Genomic DNA, 24,159 nt, shown 5'->3' with positions numbered 1-24,159 from the left:
TGCAAAGGCATTCTGCCAAAATGTTTTCAAACTGAATGGTAGAGATTGAAGCCCGCCCGTCCCTGATTGGATGACCACACACCCTGAAGCACTTTGACCTCAACGGCTGCTACTTGGTGTGGGGAGGGCCCAGGAGCGGGGAGGAGATGGTTGGGATGTATGCTGAGGAGGTTCTTGGAGGCTTGAGTCTCCCAGCTGTGGGGCTGTTGCTAGGAATACGAAATCGCTGCCACAGAGATAAAGTGAGGGATTCTAAGTATGGGTCTGTTGATAGCTTCCCTTTAATTTGGATTCTGGTGTGTAAAATCGTTGTCAAAACAGGCTTTTAGCACACACAGCCTGGTGGTGGTAAGGTGTGTATCAATGGCTGGTTGTATGCAGGGAATAAATCAAAGCTTTAAATAGAGATATACTTTCATAAGAGGTGTGTGTCGGGGGTGGGGAGGTGAAAGGAAAAACATAGCTGGATTGTTAAGATGGAAGGGATGCTTTAATAGCCAGAAACAGCAGAGTAGAAGGAGCAAGGAACGGAACAGAGCATGAATGAAATAAGATAACCAGAAAAAGATCATCAAAATGACGGTGTTTACCCAATCATATACTTGTATCTAACAATAAAGTTGTTGGAAAAATTGAAAAGCCCTGCCTTGGAAGAAATTTATTTTCTCAGGCCACACAGAATACAGGAACTCCTAATAAGCTGTGAGTAATTGCACCCAAAGTACAAAAAAAAACTCCCCACAAAACAATAAACCAGGTTTTCTGACTGCTTGGGGCTCACAGTCCATATATGAGGTGTGATAAAAAAATACAGTGAATGTTTAAATTAAAAAAAATTATTACAGTAAAAGACACATTGCCATTAATCCACCTTAAAATACTCCCCCTCGCTTCGCACACACTTATCCCGTCGTTTTTGCCACTTTCTGAAGCAGTTCTGGAAATGCTCTTTCGTGAGTGTCTTTATTTCATCCTCCATCATAACAATGCTCCATGTCACACATCGTTCCTGGTACGGCAATTTCTGTCAAAAACATGACAGTGTGTCTTCATCCACCTTATTTACTGGATCTGGCACCGTGAGACTTCTGGCTCTTCCCCAAAGTCAAAATGACCATGAAAGGTAAATGTTTTGAATCGATTCAGGACATGGAGGCAGCAACGACAGTGCAACTAAAGACGCTCATGAAAGAGGACTTCCAGAACTGCTTCAGAAAGTGGCAAGAACAATGGGATAAGTGTGTTCAAAATGAGGGGGAGTATTTTGAGGGTGATTAATAACAATGTGTTTTTTACTGTAATACATTTTTTTTTATTTAAACAATGACTATATTTTTAAAAAATCACACCTCATATAAGGAAGGTGTCCTGTAATTAGAAGTGAATGTCTTGGTCATGAAAAGAGACCAGATAACCCAGAAAGAAGGCTGGGAGGGGAGCTGAGGACTGAGAGACGTGGGTGGGTCTGGAGAGGTCTGGGCTCTGAAGGTTGAGCCATTTGCACGTTAGCTGAGGGAAAAGGAGAGCCAGAGGCAGGGATTCAGGAATGTGGTCCCAGGAAGGGAAAGATGGATTTACCTGTCATTGGCATTTCAGATGGCTTGTAGTGATGGGGGATGAAGGATAGAAAAAGGAGGCAGGAAGAGTAACAATGGAAACGTTCTCTATTACTCAGAGACTTTCCCAGTAGGGTGAAAAAAAATGGTGTGTGTGTGTGCGCGTGTGTGTGTGTGTATGTGTGCTGATTTCTGGAATGATATTTACGAAAACAGGTCAGGAACACTGACAAGGAGATAAGCATAGAGTTGGTTGGAATAGGAATGTCCCTCTTTTTCTCCATACGGGGGATGTATGAAGTTGTGTGTATGCATGGAAGTGGCAAAAGTTATTGGGGAAGCGTCAAGATGGAAATGCATAGCTATTATTTTTGTGGCCTCTAGCTACAGGAGCTAACAGGTGAAGATAGTCTAGAGACCCAAAGAGGGAAAAAAATGACATTTTAACATTTTTGTCAGGTAGGCAATTTAAAAATAAACTTGAATTCAATATATACCATTAATGCTAGAGGTTGTGTTATAACGATGCAAAAATGCCTTCTTTTCGATAGCAGTTAAAAAAAGTATGTCGTCGGGGGCTAGGAACCATATATAGAAGTGGCATATGTGACTGTGACAGTAGCCCCACAAAGCCATTGGAAACATACCACAAGTCTGCCTTCCAGAATTAACACCGTAACCTATGTCAGGGACTCACTATTATCCTAATATCTGCTTTTGGATTCTGTCCAGTCCCATTAGCGATTCCCATGTTGATTGCTCTGTTACTCGTGAATGTTAATTGCTTCTAAATCTCTTTGGATGTTCAGATGCTTGGGGAAAAAAAATTCTGACTGGTGAAGGAGCGAGTTTTATTAACGTGCAAGTAAACAACAAATCTGTTTAAAGACTTCAGTGAAATGTCTGTGACGCGAGACGTCATAGACAGTTGGTGGAGCATTTTTCTCTGCTTGTCTGTTGTATGATGGTGGTGTGATAGTGGGGAGGGGGAGGGGAAGGTTTTCAGTGATATCTGTGGTGTTTGTCCAAAATCGTCACACTTGTGTATATGATTAGATAATCAACCCTTCCCCTCTGGGATCCTACTTGCATAGTATGAAATGACCTGGCTACCTCTGAGATAAGCTTAGACTGACAAAGTGCTATTAAATCAGAAGATGTAAACATACGAATATAATTTGGCCCATCACCTCTATGTTGGTCTCCATAGTTTCCAAACCAGTAGGAACCTTGGAAATAACCTTCTTAAACTTCCTAATTTTGCTAATGGGAAACAAAAGCCCTGGAGATTGAAGAGGCCAGGGCCACAGAGCATCTCGCAGTTGAGCTGGACAGAGAGTGAGGTTACCTGACTCTTGGCTCCGTGCTCCAGCAATCGAGAGAAAGGAAAATGATAAAAACTGCCATTTATTACTATTTCAGAGACATTGCACTGAGTGTGAAGATCTCCCTCCCCTTTTGGGTGGAAAAATCTGTTATGATCTCGTAATTGAATTCTAAGTATTAGTAATTGTAACAGTATCCCATTGAGAATAGAAAGAGATACAGGAGAAGGTCAGAGCACCCAGTTCAGCACCGTGATTCATTTGTTCAACCAATATTTATGGAGTGCCTCGACCCTGGGATTTATTTAGTAGTGAGCAAAAAATTTCCAGTTCTTATGGAGCTTATATCCTAGTGGTAGGGATGGGCATAAGAAAACAAGTAAAGAGACAGACCATGCAATGTTATGTTGTGGTGAGTCTGATGAAGAAAGAGAACGAGGAGTAAGGGGATGAATGTAATGAGCTATTTGAGACTGGTACTCAGGGGACACCTCATGGAGGAGGTATCTGAGCAGAGATCCTGGAAGTATCTGCAGCCAGATTGTCCCAACAAAGGGAACGACTGGAAGGACAAAGATCCTGAGGTGGCAATGTGCTTGGGTGTTTGGGGACAAGCCAAGAGCTCAGTGTGGCTGCAGAGGTCAAGATAGTGGGAGATCATGACCTTCAAATCAAGGGCTTTCAGAAGGCTCTGGGTCAGACCTTTTTAAGGAGACCCATCTTTTAGAGTTTCTGTAATCTCAAACAGTATGGTTCAGAAACACAGCCCCAACTCATCTTTTTTTGAGAATATTCTCTGAAGGAGCCATCCTTCTGGGGTTGGTGTCTGTCACTTACCAGGAGTGTCCAGAGACCCTCAGATCTTTCTGGAGTATTTTAGATCCAAGTGGTCGTCACTGTACTCAAATCACCAAATCACAAGATAATAAATTTCTTGATGAGTAGCACACATGTTTGGGTCCTCCAAGAAGCCACATGGAGTGCAAAACTTACACATACTAGTAAGAGCTCAGTAAATATTATTTGGTCAATGCATGAATAAATGGTCTGAGAGTGGTAGAAAGGATGGTGTGTCCTAGAAAGGGTTGTTAAAAATATACCCTTCTAAAAATGTTGTTAGTGAGATTACTTCTGAAGTGTTCTGACTTCCTTGGAATAATTTTTGAAGACAAGTCCATATGCTGACATGTGAACATAAGTATGTAACAAACTGAACAGTAGTAACATTATTTTCAGGCCAGATTTTAGTTGGATGGTTGTTTTTTGTCAATCTAATTTTTCCTCCACGTTTAAACTGGATATGGGAAGTATTTCCAACCTTTTCTCCGGTATTAAAGGAATATTGGTGTCTGGGCTCATTCGACCAAAGGATTCCATTTAGTACTGTCTTACTCTGGGTAAAGTGTGTTTAATATGTTGAGATCGTGTTAGAGATTATGTGGGAAATAGTAGTCCCCAAGGAAAAGATGGGTGGTCAATTTGCACTGTGTGGGGAAGATGAAAGTTGTAATTCTTGTCCTCCTGTTACTGAATTCTCTCACTATAATGGACCAAAAATTTATTTGCCTATTGCATTTCAATATCCCCATCTGCGAAGTGGGGGTAACACGAACTTACCCTCTGCCTTTCAGGTTTTTTGCGAAAATCAGTGAACTAATATTGGTAGAATTGGAGCCCCATGGATGAAGGGTACTTTGTAAGTATAACACATTATTGTCATGTTATGTTCTGTTACTCCAAATTACAAATATCAGATGTCTGTTCTTGTCATATTAGGAAATCAGCAATACCGAGTTTCACACCCAAATATCAGTGATCTGACTTCCTTTGAGGAATTTATTATTTCTGAACTCTCTAATGTTTTGTCAATGTGTTTGATGTAGAAAAGCCTGACCCACTATCCCCCACCCTTCAAAAAATATTCAGGTGATGTTTACTTGATAATTTAGAAGAATACATGTCTGCGTATTGTGTAAAAATGTTGATATGCACCCTGGATGTGAATGCAAGGTATTTCTCTTCCCCCACCTCTCTATCACTTTCTTTTTGATTTGCATTTAACTCTGTGTTTTGAGCAGTCAGTTTGTCTTAAAGAAATGATTGGTTTCAGGGAGAGAATGACTGTTTCACGGAGGGCCGCAATGTTTTGTTGTTAATGATGAAACTAAATGATACATCCCTTAGACAAGTTGCTAAGTATTGTGTTTCCAGACTTTGGGAGAGGGAGGAGACCAACTAGAATGGTGAACTAAGTGTGGATCGCTCTTCCCTTAACATGTTACAGCCCAGGTGATTTAGGCGTGGCCTGTCCATGGAATGGTCAAAGACTGCAAGCCACAAAGCCAGAGAGCAGGCAGAAATTGTGTAATCCCAAAGCAACTGCTTCAATTGATTTTCCCCGCTGAATGGTACATCTTTTTATTTTGCTAGGTCAACCAATGTCCTGGCTGGCGACATGCCCAGGGCTTACCACCTAGTATTTTTTTTTTTTTTTTAAATGGTGATTGTCACCGTTTTACATAGAGAAATGTATAACGTGTTGTGTGGCATATTGAAGCCCATTTTAGTGAGTCATCCAGAGATTCATGGGACTATAGGATCTTATGTCTGGAAGGTCCTACCTGTCTCGTCTAGTTCCATTTCTTGGCCAATTTAAGGATTCATCTGATTGGTAACCGAGATCCTCTAGAGGCAGACCTACGACCTCAAGAGGCAACTCTTTCTAGTTACAGCATTCTTTCTTGAGTTGAACCCAAATCCACTCTCTATGTATCTTCCACATAGATACCCAAATCCACCCTCTATGTTCTTCTACAAAGAACAAGTTCTCCTCCTCCAAAGTGACATCCTTTCAAGTATTTGGTGGCACTTATTGGGTCCCCCTTAGAGTGGTCTCTTTGTTAACTTCAGTTTCCTTAACAACTGGAGTTTATGTGTCATGACTTCCAAACTCTTTACCCCTCTGGAAAGGTTCTCATTTGTCTATATCTTTCTTAACAAGCAGCACTGAGACTCTACCTTCTCCAGGCCCCATTCTGCATCTCAGAGTCAAGAGATCTAATCAAAGGTATGGAAGCGAATGACCTCGAAGAAATCATCTGGAGTCACGTGCGCCCATGGATTGGTTTGAGTAATGAGATGGCAAAGCCCACATCCCTCTGTGAGGTGCAGATGATTGACAGGGGAAAGTTGTTTTGGTTAATAATACAATCTGCTTGCCTCCTGGAGACACAGCAGTAGCCTACTAATTCGTTAGAAATGAATTAAAGTTGTTTACTGATGTTTTAAAGTAACTGTCAGAGTGAAAAAAAAAAGTTCGTACTGGATGGGACCACTCACTTACTTCGGAGTTGCAGTTTATTTTAAGCCGAGTGCATAAATAATATATTGAGATACGAAGGGTGATTTCAAGCTTTAGAACACGAAGCCTCCTGTTTACTAACTGTCATTGGGCTGAAGAGAATTTAAACAGCACTGAACCTTTTTGTCTGTGAATGTAAGGCATGAAATTAACTTTCATTTCGTAGTTAGCAGAAATCATGATTAAGGCAATCTTGTTGATGTGTCTTCTGCGGATCGGGGTCTCTTTTGCTATGCAAAACAAGCCTTGGCAACAGAGCGCTTCCCTGGTGTCTCCGTTGAAAAAAGACCCTCACTCCACCCCACCCCCCAAAAAGCAAGGATCTGTCTGGGTCCCTGAGTCAGTTTGTTCTGGATATAAAGAAAAACAGTGGGAGAATATTAGACTCAGTTTCAGGGTCTCTAGTCCTGTCCGCCAGGAGCCCTCTCTGAATCTCTCTTTCTTCACCTATCAACTGGGGATAATCTCTGGGGATAGTCAACTGGGGATAGTCTCTGCTTCCAGTACTTCACAGGAAGATGGTGTGACCCCAGTGAGGCCATTGTTGTGAAATGGGTTTGAAAGACATCTGGGCAGGACAGGGCTGTGGTCTCAGTGACTTACCTATATTAACTCATTTCGTCTCCCTGACAACCCTATGGGACCCGTACTGTTATTGTCCCCGTTTTGTCCCCACAAAAACTGAAGTGCCAGGGAAGCGAAGGGACTTGGTCCATCATCTCGCAGACAATGAGGCAAATTGGGACTCAAACAGAAGGCCGTTGGGGTCCAGAGGTTGCGTTCTTAACGCTTACTTCTTTGGGAGAAGGTGCCAGGTTTGCCTACTGATGGTTGTGCCTCTGAGTCTTGCGGAAGCGAATGAAACATCATCCCACTCAGCCGGGAGCAGTTTTAGTTTGAGGAAATGCAGGTATGGCTTCTTCAGGAGTGACTATCAATGAGGAGGCGCCCCATTGCATAGTGATGTAGCCCACTGTATGGATTAATTATGTTTTATGTGTAAACAGCCTGGCGATTCTTAGATGAAAAGCCCGAAGTGAAAAGGCCTATTACTCGTAATGCTTTCAGAAACAAGAAATTTGATTGACTTTTTGTCCCTGTAAACTTGAAAGTGTGATAGCCTATTTTGGAGCACAGGGAGAGTGTTAGAGAATGAATAGGAAATATATTGGGATGTTTAATTTTGCATGATTACATTTCATATTTGCTGAGGTAACTGTGGCACATAGAAGTGTATAATAATATCACAGCATATCTGTTTTAGATGTTTTGATAAAATACTCTGGGCTTTACAGTCTGATACAGGAACCCTTTGGGATACGTCCTTATTATGCAAATGAACAAGAATGTATTTGTGTTCACATCATTGAAAATATGTAATTTGTGTAACTGCTTTTTAATTTATATTTACTTGAATTTCAAAGGAGGAAAGAGCCTAACGTGATTAATGAAAACAAAAATGATGGGAATTTGCAGACTTTCCCCCTGAAATATACTCAGTCTATCGTGGGGCCATACTGAAAAGTTGGAGTGGCAAGACAGGGGTCCGATTTGCTTGGGTTTCTGAATGAAGCAGTTCAAAAATAAGATCATTTTCATAATCCCAGAAAAATGGACAGACTCATGAGACTGAGGGGAAGAATAAATTCTCCAGTTCCAAATGACCAAAATCTCAGCAATTGCTGCTGTGCTCTAGCCCTTATTAATACAATAAGATAATTGCATGATTAAATACACTGTGGAATTTCGATAATTAGGAACTTTGTTTTCTCATCACAATATGCAGCTTGCTGAAATGTTGAAAAGCATTGCGGACTTTTACGGAGGCCGGGCTCATTCTTTCACATCACGTCCTCTGCAGCCTTCTGCGGCTCATCTGGCGGTTCTGAGACACTTCCCTTTCGGGTTATTTTTAGTTGGTTATATTTAGACAAGGTGAAATTAAGCAGGAAGTCCCCCAAAGTCTGACTTGCCTGCCCAGGTTATGAGAGTTGAGGATCATTTTGCTAAAAGCATCGCTGGTGCCCTCTAGATCTTTGTAGGTAATAATGGGTGGAAAGCAAGCTGAAGACTAACGCTGTTTGGACCTGGGCAGTTACCTCTTTGGGTCCTAATTCTGAGATAACTTAGTGAAGTTGCTGAGAGGACAGGCTCTACACCTGGGCTCCTGGGTGCAAACCCTGGCGTAGCCTCTTACATACTATGAGACCCTGGGAAAGAAACTCAATCTCTCCTGTTTGCTTATGTGTAAAAGGAGAATCTTAGTGTTGGTTCCAGGCTTAATCGAATTAATATGTGGAAGGAGCTCAGATAATACTGGGCAGCTTGTAAGCACCCAGTAAAAGTTAGCTAGTATTTTTAGGTAACGTGGGAGGAAGTTTCACATTCATCTGAATGTGGCAAACCTTTGGGGAAGAACAAATACGTCGATTTATGGCTTCGCCCTTTCAAGAAATATTTATTGACCACTTTATCTGCCCACCATCCTGAGTGTCAAAAAACAAAGATGAATAATCCTCTTCCCTGCCCGGGAATTAAATTGGGAAACTAGACATGTCTATAGATGATGACGATGATGATGATGATGATAAAAATAACAGCATTAAAATAGCATCTAGCAGATGGTAAGGTATTTTAGCAGGGACGGGTCTGTCGTGGTGCCTTCAGGACCTAACACGTAGATGAATGAATGAATGACAGGAATTGCATCTAAGACGATTTTGTCTGCGAGTCCAAATTGTTTATCAGCACAGAGTAGGTTCCTAGCTGGATAGTCACTTAGCATGTGGCTTGGGGGGACTCAGCATATGTTTGGAGAGTAAACGAGTGAATGAATGCATGAAGAAAACTGACTTCCAGCTTCTTTTCTTTAGGATGACGACAGTCAGTTTGAGAAAGCAGGTGAATTTGCCGATGTTGAATATTAGGGTCAACACGAGGGTGAAGCAAGCAAATGCTGACTTGAGGTGTAAAATTGAAGGAGGCACTCACCTTCAGGCTCCTACAGGTGCCTCCTTAAATTGTACGCCTTAAATGCCTCACTTTCCTCCCCCTCGGCTGTCCGGGCCTAGTTGAATACTGCTCATCTTACGCGTGTGACTATGCTTTATTTGAATGTGTGTTTGAACACTTCCCCTAAATTTTAATTCAAAAAATTTCAAAGCTATAGGAAAGTTGAAGGTCGAGTACAAGAAATACTCTGTACACCTTTTGCCTAACTCTACGAATTGTCAATGTTTGGCTGCATTGACTATATCCCGTTCCATAGACTTGACTTTGAACCTTGTCCTAATGCACCAGAGGAATCACGTACCCTCCGTGCGATGTCCTTTTCCACTTGCAGTACACAGAGCGTTCAAGTTACTTTCTAAATTCTGCATTTCAAACTTCAATGTTTTGGAAGAGAAAGACCATAAGAACATTAAGAGAACTTTGCTTAAATACTGTTTTCAAAACTGCTGCTTGCAACTGATTTGTTGACTATTAATATGCTCACATATTTAGAACATGGCCAGTATAAGATGCTTCAAATTTTAAAGGTTAGCAAGCTTTTCTGGGTGGTCTGACATTCTCTTTCAGAGAGGAGAGATTTTTTTTGAAAAGGTAAATTCCCTTGACCATAATTTTCCTGAGAGCCTTTCAAAAGTAGATGGTAGTCCAATTACTTATACAATGAGGTCATTGTTCTCCATGTTAAGAATATTCACTGAGAGGGGTGACTTTGCAAATATAATATTGGGGCTATTTATAACTTTGGTGATATGCTCTCAAATAAAAAGAAATACGCACTGGACTTTGGACTATACTGACAAACTTTTATGAAAAAAAGCTTCTCGAATCATCTTGAATGTTTATAAAAAATAAGGTATCTGTCACTAGGAATGTGAGGCCAGATCTGCCAGAAAGTTGCATTATTTCAGTGGTTTTGAAAATGCTCTCTGAGGAGGCCTAGGGAATCTGGGGAGGGATCTCAGAGCCCCCAAGGTGATGACAAGCTGGAGGGAAGGGAGTGAGACCAGCATTGGAAATCCAGGCCACGCATGTTCCATCAAAACATCTCTGGTATCACGTGCTCTGTATTGGCATCTACTTAAGAATCACTTTTCAGGATAGTGTTCTAAAGCTTGAAAGAAAGAGTTTGGAAACCGGAGCCCTGGTGGCTAGAAGTAAGAAAAATTCATGCAGCAATAGTTGGCAGTGAGACGTCATAGCTGTCAACCTGCAGGGTCAGAAAAATCACAAAAGGCAGACGCAGGAACTGAAACACGGTGGGTGTCTGTGAGTAGCCCGCAGGGTCAGGGGCCCAGACACAGCCTAAGGGGGTGATTCTGCAGTGGAGTGACCCCTGGTCCTTAACACAGAGATTCTGATTCAATAGATCCCAGGAGGGGCTCCATCTGATTTTTGAACAGTCACCCTGTACTACAGTTGCCCTAAAGACATGTTTATGTCATAGAACAACACAATATCGTACGCTGATAAAGATGACTGGAGTTGTAAAGAAAATGCTAAATTCAGTCCTGTATAAATGCAACCCTTTTTCTAATGCAGGGGCATTTCAGAAGGATTTTATCCCCCCAAATGCATAAAATAGAAAACATTATCCTGAATAATAGAGGGGAAAAGACAGAGACATAATTATATTAAAGTAGAGTTTACTGAGTCCAATAAGAGAGGAAAGAAAGCTTGCATCTGGCTCGATGCTGTGATGGGTTCTTGGGCGAAAGACTCCATGGTGAGGCCTCACGACTTAATAGGATATGTCCAGACTGTAGTTAGATGGACCTGGGTTTGAATCCTGACTCTCCTGCTTACTAGTTACAGAACCTTAGGAAAATTATCTAATTTCTTTAAGATGTGGTCTTCTTCAAAGGGTGAAAATTAAATGAGACGATGTACTCAAAGTACTGAGCACAGGACCTGCAAAATAGTAGATGCTGAATATAAGTGGTCGCAATTACTGTTATATCTATTTAACATGGATCTTAAAATGGGTACCTTTTCAAGAGGGCAGAAATGAAAGTGTGTTGTCTATTGGTTTTGTTTTTGGTTTTTGAATGGGGTACGGGAGGGGGAGTACTAGATTATTCCCCAAGAAAAGAAATAGCATAAGCACATTTTGAGGTAAGACATGGTGTATGCCTTCGTGCTTTCCGTGTTCCCACTATTCTTGCTCATATAGAAGGTTCTAGATGACAAATATTTTATAAATACTAACTGATTTAATCCTCATAGTGACTCTAATGAAGTAGGTATTGTTATTTAGCAGATCATGGAGCCGAGGCACAGAGAGGTTAAGTAAGTTGCCCACGATCACACAGAGGGTAGTGGCAGAGCCAGGGTTTGAATACAATCGATCTCTGTACTTCCAACCACTATGCTATGCTATTTTAATAGTCATGATTTCTGTTAATGCGTATTAGGAAAATATAACTAGCACAGCAAACACCATGGTTTTGTAGATATTATTGCCTAGAACACTAGTAAAATTTTAAAAAGTGACTTGATTTAAATGAGTCACATAAAACAAATAACAGAAGGGTTGACATGTAATATGATAGAAATCCTGTATGTGGTCCCCAGATGATTTTGGCCTGAGAAATTTTGTGGTGAGGATGGATTAAGGCTACCCCAGGAGACTGTTGCCTCCAAATGATTGTTTAATGGGTAAAACTACAATAAAAGCTTCAAGAGAAGAAGCAAGTGGTTTACCCTTGAGTGGGAAGCCAGGGGAAGGGAAGGCCTGTGGCTAGCTGACTTCACTCGCATTTCTGGCAGTTCCATTGGGAAGGGGAAACACATTCCCGTTGGCCCTGAAAGTCTGTGGAGAGGCAGGCCTGAGAGCTGAGCCACTTTGCAGGTTTTCAGTTTCTCATTCTTCTTTTCCTCTCTCCTTCCTCTGCCCTCTTCTCTTCTCTCGTCTTCCACCTCTTCCCCTTCTCCTTTTTATTGTCTATGAGGACAGATTTCCAAGTGGCCAGGCCTCAGGAATGCAGATGCCTAATGCAATTCAATAAGAAAAAGAGTTTAATACTCTGCATGGCATTTTAATTTACCTTCGGCTTTCCAGGATGGCACTTGTGTCTGCCCCTGTATCTCTCCTTTGGATGTTTAGGTAATCCTAAACCAATCCATGCTTAGGCCTTTATATTTGCAGCAGATTTACCTTCCTGACAACTGTTTAGAGGCAAATGTTAAAATGAGTTTGTATTCCCTGGGCAAATGAGCACAGGAGTTGGCCTATACGTTGCAGGAAACTAGACTGTAACCAGCTACCCTTGGGCAAGGAATTTTTGGATAATTCCACAGTCCCCCAAACCTGGGGTGGGATGCCTGCCCCTCGGGCTCCAGATCAGCAGTGATAGTAGGTCTCACATCTAGAGTGTCCTGACCCAGTTTTGTGCATTTCCTGTCTTACTGTGAGGATTTATATCATGATCCATTCTTCTTACCTCTCTATTCCTGCCATTTAGTGCCGGGCGTATGGTATGCATTGTATACCTCGGCATACAGTATGCATTCAATACACAAACTTCTGCCCATTGGTTAAGGAGGGAGAGCCATAATTCAGCATTTCTTATTTCAGATTGTCTTTTAAGTATTGATTGAGCACTTACTATGTGCTAGGTGCTCTCATACTACCATGTTTCCCCAAAAATAAGACCTAGCTGGACAATCAGCTCTAATGCGTCCTTTGGAGCAAGAATTAATATAAGACCCGGTCTTATATTATATAAGACCTGGTATCATATTATATTATATTATATTATATTATATTATATTATATTATATTATATTATATTATATTAAAGACCAGGTCTTATATTAATTTTTGCTCCAAAAGATGCGTTAGAGCTGATGGTCCGGCTTGGTCTTATGTTCGGAGAAACACGGCATTTAATTCTCACAACAGCCCTCTTCACCTATCCATAATGGGGAAACCCAGGCTCAGGGAGGCTCAATGATTTAACCAAGATCACTTTCTGTTGGCTCCACACGATTCAGGTGCAGAGATCCCGATTTTCAAGGGGCCTTGAAAACATTGAGTGGGTTTCCTCACCTCTTATTAAACTGGAATTTCCTCACAACCAGTTGCCTAAGATCTCAGTCAACCCACACGTGGAAGAAAAGCTTCTCCCTCTTTGGCTGCAAATAAAGAATCTGTCTTCCCGGCATGAGTCCCCGAGTTTGATCAATGCTACTGCCCGTAGTGAGTCCGGGCCTGGAAGCCGCTCTCTGAGTTTCCAGCAGGGGCTGCCTGTGAGAACACCATGGGATTAGGCCTGGTCACGTGCCCCAAAGGCTGCTTTACACATGGAAATAGTTGTTGCAGTGACTAGAAAACTGACTGGGTTAAACCGTCTGGTTTCAGATTGTTTTTGGAGAATGAGTAAGTCTATGATTTCTTTTCTTGTCACAGGCTAAGAGGAAAAAAAAGTAAGAGTGAAACTTCATAGCTATTTTTCTTCCCTCTATGTTCATAGTGGTTATTTATATCTGGGAAGTTTCTGTTGAGATTTGGTTCAGGGTATAGACTTGGCAGAGTGGCTTCTGCACTCCGTGGTGACATTTGACAGACTGCAGGCAAAGCAGGATGGATTTCTAATATCTAGATGGATGGATTTGAGGGCGAAGTGTTGGGATTGTACTGTATTATGAAATGGATTTATTGATCTGCATCTAAAAGTGGCCCGTTGCCTGTCAATATCAGATCTGTATCAATATGTTTGATAAATTAGGGTTCCCGACCCTTTGCTTTGTTTGCTTTATCAACTCCACTTGGCAATAACAACAAAGGACTCCAGGTGGTGTATTGAGAGTGGCTTATTGCACTGGTCCTGTGTGCTTCTGACCTTAGGGCCTGCTTTTGCAACACCGCATATGTCATAACCACCCCGAAGAGTACTGCTGTGCCTGATTTCCTCCCCTGAACGAGACGTTCCCCTACAATGTCGAGTTTCAATCTCAGCCTCACGCATTAACCTTGAAATGCTGTGCCCATGCTGTAGGTAGCAGCTTCATTTTCCAGATGAAGACATTAAAACACTGCGAGGTTAAATGAGTTGCCCAAGGCCACATGGTAAATCTCTAATCCGGCTGGGATCCAGGCAGAGGTGTCATGGTTCCTGGGTGAGGGGAGGACACTTTCCTTCTCTGTGGTTACAAAGTAAAAGGATCTGAATTTGCAAAAAGCTCCCCAGTAATAAATAGACTTTCTCCCCAGATGTGGTCAGGCTGCCATCTTCTGAGTCTTTGGGGGAAGAAACCCATGTCCCTGTATGGAAACCAGAGGGTTTAAAATGGGGTTTATTTGGTCTTTGTAGCCACAGACCAAGATTGTGGACTTTGTCTCCCACTGGATGCCAACCCTCAGGGGATGGTTCTTATTATGCCACACGTATCTTTTGGGGTGCAATTATACATCCAGCCAGATGCCAGATGATTTGGGAGAGACAGAAAAACCAAAGACATAGTTCTCCCCACTAATGTGCTTATATTTTAGTTGGTGGGAGTAGTTGAACACAAGTCTGTCTCCCCAAAACCCTTCATTTGGGGGCTGGTGACTCCACTTACATGACCACAGCCACAACACGGTGAGTGCCTGACTGCTCAAAACACACTACATACACTTGACTCAACCAATCCTGGCAATGGCCTGGAAAGAGGTTAAATATTCCCCTTCACCAATAAAACCCTTAACAAAAACCCAAAAAAACCCAACAAAACAAAACAAAACAAAACAAAAACCCCCCAAACCCCCCAAAGGTGTTGGGAGTTGGCCATCCCTGTGTGTGCCATGTGTGGTTCAGGTATAATTATGAAGGGAGAGCTGAGTTCTTTGGCGTAAATTATGTTGCTATTTACTTTTGAACCTCTTCTGGAACTCTGAACCAAGTCACTTTGTCATCACAATGATGATAAGATGGAATATAGAAAACGAAAGCGATAATTATCTGGCCAAATATATCAAAACCTTTAGGGACTAGAATCCTTGAGAAGTAAGTGGAGTTTTATGTAGGAAAACATTTTTTTTTCAACCTTTTTGGGTGAAGATTCATTCTATAGTGAAAAAAGTATGTCATGGAAACAGGCTTATACCTCTGTTTTCATGCCGTTTTGTTTTGGTTGAACCGTGGGTATCGTTCTGAAGACCAGGATTTTCTTTTTTTTCTTTTGTAGGTTGAAAGGGTATATGGTATCCACCAACTGTTGGTCTTTAGCGTGAAATTTTTGACATCAGTTGATTTCAAATGCAGTCAGTTAACGAGCACATTTTCCACAATTTTATTTGCATCCCTTGTTCCCAGAAAGATGATCTGATAGTATGTTTTTTCTTTCTCTCCTTTACCCCCTCAATTCATGTTCCTCAAAACTCAAAGAAGAAGCCCAATTTCACCTGAACATGTTAGAAGGGTAGATCTCCTCAGAGATTCAGATCTAATTGGTTTGGAATGGCATCTAGGAATCTCCTTTCCTAATAAGCACTCTGTGCTTTTCTAACAAGCACTCCAACAAGCTTATTAGATTCTTTATTTCTCACAAGCAGGTGTTCTGAGGCCCACACTTTGAGAAACAGTGTTAGAGGCAGAGGAGTTGATTCCTGAGGAGATGCCAAGCAGAGTGCGAGAGGGGATGGTTTCCACCCTCTTCCGGAAGAGGGTTTCATGAGTGATTTGGTGGTGGCTTTTAGTCAATGTCCGACTAGTTACACGATCTTGTAGGAAATTCAGACCATCCGTCTTACCCCAAATTGAAGCTTCCAAACATTTATTGAACACGTTCTTTTGGGATCCCAGGATCTGAATAAAAAAACAAAACAAAACTCAGTATAATATGGATCACTGGGAAATATATTTATTATGGGAGCTGTTTTTTTTATAGTCAGAAGAATTTATTTCATGCAAAGAATATATTATTTGATTGTCTCAGATTCTAGGAAGCCTGTGAGAAAAGAAACACCACCAGCAAATTATCACATTAGAGTTGTTCGTCCTCAGCCATTTGTATACCATATAAATAAGCGCTCTTCAAAATCTTTCTTTATCCTGTCAAATAATTATTCACAGAAAACATTTTCATTACTTTTCAAGCAACAACACTCGTGTGACTGAGCATAAGAGCGTGTGTGTGTGCATGTGTGCTTGTGGGTGGATATCAGCAAACAAGCCATGAACTAGTATTAAAACAACAAATTAGCAACAATTTAATTAAGCACAATTTATGTCAAAGTTTTCTGAATAGGGATATGATTACATAATTATATGGAAAAATTTGAGGGAAAGAGCAGACTTTTTTCCCCCCTTATATTCAACTACACTTTCCACCATTGTCTGGCAGCTGTTTTTTGAACTGCCAAGCTGGAGTCACAAGTTGGGCCAAACCGTTTCCGAAGGAATGGTCTGTGTGAGCTGGCGGGCTGTCAAGCTGTGTGGTCCTCGTACCAGCAAATGAGTAAATCAGAGTTTTAAGTTGCAAATGTGCCTCAAATTAACTTCTGCATCGTAGGGAATGAGCTTGGCATAATTTAAAGTCCAGCTCAGTGACAACCTCTCTTGTGGCAGCCAAATCAAGGAGATGATGGAAAATTGAGGCATGGTGGGCCACGGAGCTTCCACAGGGCATGAACTCGGTGTACTGTGCTCGAAATGTCACATTCCAAGAGGTCCTGGAATTAGCAGGCTCAGTGTCACATCGTGCTGTGGGCTCTGTTCACATGATGTGAGCCTTTGCTTATCTGACCAGGCCTAAAATAAGCCGCTCCCATGCTTTATTTATGAGCTCCAGGCCACCCAGGCCCGTGATGTAAGTAACCTTGGGGTACACAGCATTTGATCACTTCAGTTCCCATTAACTACCTGTTTCTAAATGGCGAAAAGCATTTACCCAGTGCATTGCTTTATTCATGAAGACACAAAAGCAGCCCGTTGCGCTGTCACTGGGGCTGATTTCCATGTAATGTGATCCAGCTGCTGAATGCTGCAGTGTAGGTTTCTAATGTTAGTTTTCTCCTTCTCTTTTTCTTTTTTTTTTCCTCCTCCATTTTTTGTTTTTTGTTCTTTTGAATCGGTCAGTTCCAGACATTGTTAAGCATATAACTAACTGTATGTCAAGAAGTGATGAGCTGTTCCCCTTTTTAACACAGAAGGTCAGAAATTGGTGGCAGAGAACCCCTTTTATATAATAATGGGAGCTTCTAGTACAGAGTCTGTTGACTTTAGTACTATTCGTATTTTGGACCTGATTTTTTTTTGGGGGGGGGGTGGGTTTATGGATGCTGTCCTGTGAAATATTAAGATGTTTGGGGCATTTCTGGCCTCTATTCACTAGATAGCCAGTAGCACCGACCCATTTGTGACAACCAAAAATGTCTCCAGACATTCCCGAATATTCCCTTGGAAGTAATTTGCCCCTGGTTGATATAGTGTGACAGCTTACTGGGTCTTTGTTAATGAAAATCTCAGTGACTCTCTCTGAGATGTGGTTATCAGATTTGGATTTCAAGACAGAAAACCTGGGTTTGAACCTTGGCTCCAACACTAATTCGCACTAGCTTGTGTGACTTGGGGCAAGATATTTAGCTTGTCTGAGCCTTAAATTCTTCACCTATTAAATAAGGATAATAACACTTAAAAGATAATCGAAAACCAGTGAACTAATATGTGTAAAGAATATGGCATATGATACTTGCTCAAACTGATGATCTGATTATATGACCCGATGTAGTATGATTGTCAACTTAGTGAAATAGATTGTCATACGCAGTGAAATAAAAGGCAGCCCTTTTCATCATATGTTGCTCAATTCTGGTCCTGTCCTTCTTCTCTTCCCCTCTACTTCCGTCCCCCAGCCATTTTTATTTTCCAGAAACTGACTAATTATGGCCAAAGGCACGAAACTGGGAGACTGGAAAGAGAAATGGTGAGGGGATGGCAGAGAACATTTTCCTGGTGGGACCACTCTGTGAGGAAGCTCCACGAAACGGCGTGGGCAATTCATTTAGTTTCTTCAGGGTGAAACTATAGAAAGATTGGAAAAACAAAGAAACCCTCAATACCATATTAATCTGAATCCCACTCTGCACTCCACAAATGCCAAATCTACCTTGTGGTTTTGCTTCAGGAGAAGCTGAAATCTCTTTCCTTATTCGGGGGCGAGGCGACAAATGTTAAATCTGTTTTCTTAGGAAACAGCTGAGAAAACAGTCAAAATGATTCCATGTGATTAACACAATTTTCTACCCAGGTCTTCAAAGTCTGAGGCCCTTTGGAGCTGCGTCTAAATCTAGAAATAAGGGCTAAAAATGAGTGAATAGACATCAGCCTGGGACGTGAGACTGTCATCTTTGACATCTTTCCTTCAGCTATCCCACGCCTGTTTTACACAGCCTTGCAAGCCTGCTCCTTGCCAGCAATTAGGAAAACCCTGGCAACAAAACCCTACTCTTCCCATTTGTCCTGAACCTCTCCTTTTTGAGGGTGTGACAGTTTCACTCATCTTCTGCAGGTCTCTCTTCTGTATGTGCACCCTCTTTCTAATCCTTTCTACTTGTCCTGAAGAACACGAGGGTTGGAAAGGCTATGAGAGATCAAGTCTGTTGGCAGAATTGCTTTTAGACCATTCCTGACGTGTTCCATCTGTCCTCTCTTGCATGATTCCAGAGCTGAGGTGCTCACTGTTATGTGAATGAGGACGCTCAAATCCAGAACCCCTCATTCCATCTGTTAGAGGTGTAGCTATCGGTCCTTCTCTCTCTGCACTCAATATATTCCTGTGACAAGTGCATCCTGAGGACCCAGGGTATACTGGGACCTAAATATGAATAAAATATAGCTTCTGTCCTCAAGGAGTGAATTGTGCTCATGGTGATATGTTGCATGGATGTAAACCATTCATGTATTCATTCAACAAACATTTATGAGCAGTTGTGATGAATTAGGTACCTTGCTAGGGGCTTGGGATACAATGGAGTGCGAACACCATCTCTGCTCTCGATGGAGCTTGCAATGTAATAGAAGAGAAAGACATCAATCAAAGTTCTCCTTAATAAATACAGAATAAGATTGTACTAACTTAAGTGTGATGAGGGCAAGGGGTGTGGTTCAAATTGGGTAGAAAATGGACTGTTTTCTCTGAGCTGGGAAGGATGAGTGGGACTTAATGAGATCCTGAGGTTGGGAGGGGAGGGAGGGTTAGCATGATGCTGCAACGGCAGCAAACGTGGGGACCCAGGCGGTGATGACCGTTGCGGGACTGAAGTCCAGACAGCAAAGATTGGATCAGGTCAGCAGGGCTCCTGGGGCTGTAGATTTTGGTTTTTATCTCAACATCAAGGCTACAAAGGGATTTAAAGAGCTATTTAGGAGGTAAAATGGACAGACTTGGTCATGGTTAGATACAGACCAGATCAGAGCAGCGGATGGAGAGAACACCCGGAGATAAATGTTGTGAGAGCACGGAGGGTGGAGCAACTGACCCTGCCAGTGAAGGCGTAGCAGGCTTTATGGAGAAGGTGTAATGTTTGTGAAACAAGAGTGGGTATCTGCCACGCTCGTGTTCCAGGTAGGGACACGGCAACTCCACAGATAGGCAGGCCTGACTATTGGCAGGAATGTTCCAGGACACAGCAAGTTGTCTTCCGTAGGCTGGTGCACAGGGCCAGTGTGGGTAATGGTGAGCATCCCGCACGAGGCTGGAAGCTGGGTGTGGCCATCTGGCCAAGAGCTCTGCAGACTCTGCAGAAGTGTTGGACGTCATTCTTAAGGTGCGGCTTTTGGGGGAGCTTTGAAAGGGACACCGAGATCCTCAGCTGGGGTGTTAGAACAGTGTCTTGGCTATTGTGTTGATAGGGAGACCAGAAGTCGGAACATCCAGTGCAAGGGCTGTGCTGTGGTCAGGATGAGGCATAATGAGCTCTGTCCCCAGGGCAACAGCCGTGGGCTGGACTAATTATGGAGAGAGAATCAACAGGACTTAGTGTTGGGGTAGTAGCCTGCTACAGACACCCTGACTATCCCTTCCCAAATAGCTGGGAGAATGCTGGGTAATGTTGATGTGAATCTGTACAAAATGGGGCTTGGATGAAAGCCTTACAGCAGAGCGAAATGACAGGAATAAAATATCCCGACATGTGCAGAAGCAACAGTGAGTATTTCCCATTTTACCCGCTCTTTCTGATGGTGCAGGCGCCTGTTCATTTCTTTTGTCAAAGACAGAACATTATTTGTAAAATGCTGACCCCTCCCACAAACATCTGGATGCTTGGGGTCGCCCAGGAAAAACACCTGGATTCAGGCTGAGGTTTCACCTCTTCTTCCAGATGTTTGGTGTTCCATTGACAAAGTCTTTGTGAAGAGTCATCTCATACAACCAGGTGCTAAACAAGGCTTGAGCCTGTGGAGGAATTTTAAGGGTATATGAATGAATGCACCCCACACAAAGGGGCTATAAAATTACCAAACACATTATGGATCCAAGGGAATTGAGAGTTTTTTCTGGTTGACCAAAAGGGATATAAAAGAGCATATTCAGGCTTCTTAGGAATATCTTTTCAGGTGCATGTCTGCTCTGAACAACTGGGGTGGGGCGATTGGGGGAGATTAGCATGTTATGTGTATGGAGGGGTTCTCCAGCTGAATTAAAGTCTGTCACTGAAGTTGGCTGGCAGACAAAGAGCCAAAGCACTTGATGGTTGAGTTCATTCTTTGCTAAATAGCTCTTTTTGTTACACAAGTATTTTTCTAGGCTTTTTGATGAACTCCTTGTGATCTTTGGTAAAAGAATGACCCAACCAAGGGTTTGGGCAATGATTTAAATATAGGAGTTATACACAAACTTTAGGAAAGTACAACTTCATTGTATATGGGGAAGAAGAAATAGGGGAGACAGAATATGCAAAACGTGTTAGCAAATTGTGAGTTCAACAGTCTTAGCCATTCCTGGGAATAGGGGTGTTTTCCACATCCTCCCTCCACCCTTCATCGTCACGGTTTCTCTGGTATCCCCAAATGTTTGTATCTTTGCATGGGTGGGTGGGATGTCACTGTGATAGGTCATGCCACAGATGTCCCAGAGTTCGATGAGGTTGTCCTGTGAACCAGGAGAGATGTCCCCTTTCCCTCTCACCCTGCCTCCTGTGTGCCCCTGAGAAGTGTCTTGGCTGAAAAACCACTGACTCTTTCCAGGTAGAGGAGAACTGCCTTAGGGCCGAGGGTACATCTGACTAGCTGCGGTCCTTTGCGAGAACCGCCTCCGCTTGAACTACTGTCAAGGCAAAATTGCTTTGTTTTCTAATTTTGATGATATTAGCAAATACATGTAATGGGAAATAAAATTAATCAGTCTGTGCTTATGAAATTGCCTCCTGTTTACCTCAGCCTTGTAGCGATGTTTCCCCCTCCTACAGGGGTTATTTTAATTAACAGCGTGAATTTTTGGTAGTTTAATTTATTTTATGATTGTGTAAAAAGACTCCTTTGTAAGGGTTTATATATAACTAGCCAGTTAATTAGCAGTAATATTTTAACAACAGCTGTAGAAGCAGGGAGTCCCATGAAACATGGCTTCCCCCTTCAGACCCGCCAAGATATTTATTGGTGTCTTTCCTTATCAGCTCTAGCTGAAGGCAACAAAGGAGGGAAGTGTGAGCATCAGATAATTAAAAGAGAAGTAGGTATTCAAGTCCTCCTCTCACCTGACACACAGAACTTCCTAAGGACTCCTGCGTCTCCAAGCCTCCGATGTCAGACTCTGTCTCCTTGGCCTCCAGCTCTTCCAAAGTCTGTTCTATATTCCTTGTGGGCCTCAGCAGAAGACCTGCCTTTCTCAAAAATTATGGGGAGTCTTTTAACAGCATTATCTGGAGCTAATAACAGTCACTAGCGTTCGGACCACGCTTTCCATTGATGCAAAGCCTTTTGACATAGAGGGAAGTTCACCTTCTGTTCATTTCACTTACTAGGATCCAGTTTAAAATTGGGGAGACAGTGGGGGGAGATGATGCCGAGACGGAGACATGGAGAGTCAGAAAAAGAAGAAGCAAGACCGACAGAGACGACCCCTCCTTCGAGAGCTGACACAAACCCCTAGTCAGTTCCCTGCTACTCCTCCACTGTTACCAAGCACCCATTTTGCTGCTTTGAGTTTGGGTCCAAGGACGGGGCATAGGAGCAGTGAGAAGGCCACACGTGGAGAGCATTGCAGAAATGGAGGTGCACTGGGGCACCAGCAGGCTCATGTGCCCCCCCCCGTACCTCGTTTCAGGACCTGCACCCATTGACCACCCTGACATCAAGATTCCAGAGTTCAAGAAAAGTGGTTTGTTTTCCACACCACATTTTTTTTTTTTTTTTTTTTAATTCCCAAAGGCAAGCCAGCTGCTTACTCTGGTGCTCAGCATGAATTCTGCCGACACAACGCTTTTCCCTTCTGTGTTTAGATTTTTGGTTCTGACTCCTGCAGAACTGTGTGAGCCTCCTAACCGTGGGAAGCTGGGTATCCTTAACCTTATTTCATGTCCCTAACCTGATTGTAGAGAGAGAGACCCTGAGGGCTAGAAAAGTCAAGTGACTTGCCCAAGGTCATGCCAGAAGTTGTGGTGGAGAGGCAGCTAGAATCACAGCCAGCCCTTAGATGTCTGTAGTTTGCTGTCTTACAGAACACTTGGCAAGCCTCACATTTTCTAAGAGAGAGCACACCAACCTTTCCTTTGTGCACCCATAGTAGTTCACCCCATGATAGCACAATCCCAATTGTCTCATCAGGGTTCATTTACATGTTGTTCCCCTCACAGGACAGCTCCGTGACAGCAGAATCTCTGTATCTAGCTTGGTGCCTGGTCCATAGTAGATGCTCAATAAATAATTATTGTGTGAACGAAAAAAAATCACAGTACGTTGAGTCTGACTTCCCAATGCAAACTTCTTTTGCGTAAGGAGTCTAAATTTCGGATGAAGTGCTTGGTGCTTAACTCCTAATAGTTGTGTCTAAAAATACTACATGTACCATGGTGGTACAATGCCTGAAACACAGTAAGGGCTCAAATGTTAACTGTCATTATTTTTTCAACTTTAGTAAATTAGAGGGAAAATATCTATAGAAAGTACAATACAAAGATTTCCAGAGTGCCTAAATCATTAAAATGTGGGGGATCAGTAATTACACACACCCACGTACACACACACACACACACCCTTGGTTTGATCAGATTCACTTAAAAGATCTTCTGGAGAAGGAAAATGCCCATTGGGGGATAGATAAAAGGTTCCCAAGAAATAGTAACCTTCTTGTGCTATATAACCACTCCAAAGAAATGACTTATATTTGTAAAGCTCTTTTTATTTCGCATGTATGTAGACACACAGAAACATGGAGTGTCGGAGAAAGAAAAAGCAGGACAGACAGGAATGAGCCCTCCCTCTGTAATTAGCACAACCCACCAGTGGCACAGAAGCAGTGACACTGCATATGCAGCACTGCAGCAGTGCCTGACACATAGTAGGCTCTCAGTGTATGTTTGGGGAATGGCTGAATGATCTTCTTTGGCTTCACCATAACCCTTCCAAGTGGGTATTGTTATTATCTCTACTTGGCCAATGAAGTACCCTCAGAGAGGTTAATGTTCCCTGTGAAAGTTTCCGAGCTAATCAGTGACAGAGCCAGGAGTCACACCCATGCCTTTTCATTCCCTTGTGTATGCTTTATCTTATTTATTGTTACATAGCACCACTAACAATGTATTTATTTATACGGAGAATAGAATTACTAAGTATAAGGTCGGCAGCTGGTAATATTGAGAGAATAGTACTGTGTAATTGTTAGAGGTAAGATCCTGTAATTAGACAAACTTGGATTTGAATCTTGATCCTGCCGCTTATGATCTGTGTGTCTTTAGGCAACTTACCTAACCTCTCTGCACATC

At 42.3% G+C, this 24,159-nt stretch overlaps 1 protein-coding gene across 3 annotated transcripts in view; it reads left to right on the top strand.

Moving 5' to 3' along the window:
* The window catches only part of PPARGC1A (PPARG coactivator 1 alpha), a 627,593-nt gene that overhangs the window by 178,264 nt on the left and 425,170 nt on the right, over nucleotides 1–24,159 (top strand). Inside the window, exon 2 of one of the 3 annotated variants that reach the window (XM_019743879.2) lies at nucleotides 4,513–4,577. The exons of the other annotated variants lie outside the window; for them this stretch is intronic. Coding sequence (XP_019599438.1) covers nucleotides 4,560–4,577 — 18 coding nt within the window. The 5' untranslated portion in view covers nucleotides 4,513–4,559. The remainder of the gene's footprint in view (nucleotides 1–4,512; nucleotides 4,578–24,159) is intronic. 3 annotated transcript variants of the gene reach the window in all.

The sequence above is a fragment of the Rhinolophus sinicus genome, linkage group LG02 (assembly GCF_036562045.2).
Source record: "Rhinolophus sinicus isolate RSC01 linkage group LG02, ASM3656204v1, whole genome shotgun sequence".
NCBI classification, from domain to species: Eukaryota; Metazoa; Chordata; class Mammalia; order Chiroptera; family Rhinolophidae; genus Rhinolophus; species Rhinolophus sinicus.
The sequence above is the reverse complement of the archived record's forward strand: the minus strand, read 5'-3'. Positions and strand labels throughout refer to the sequence as shown.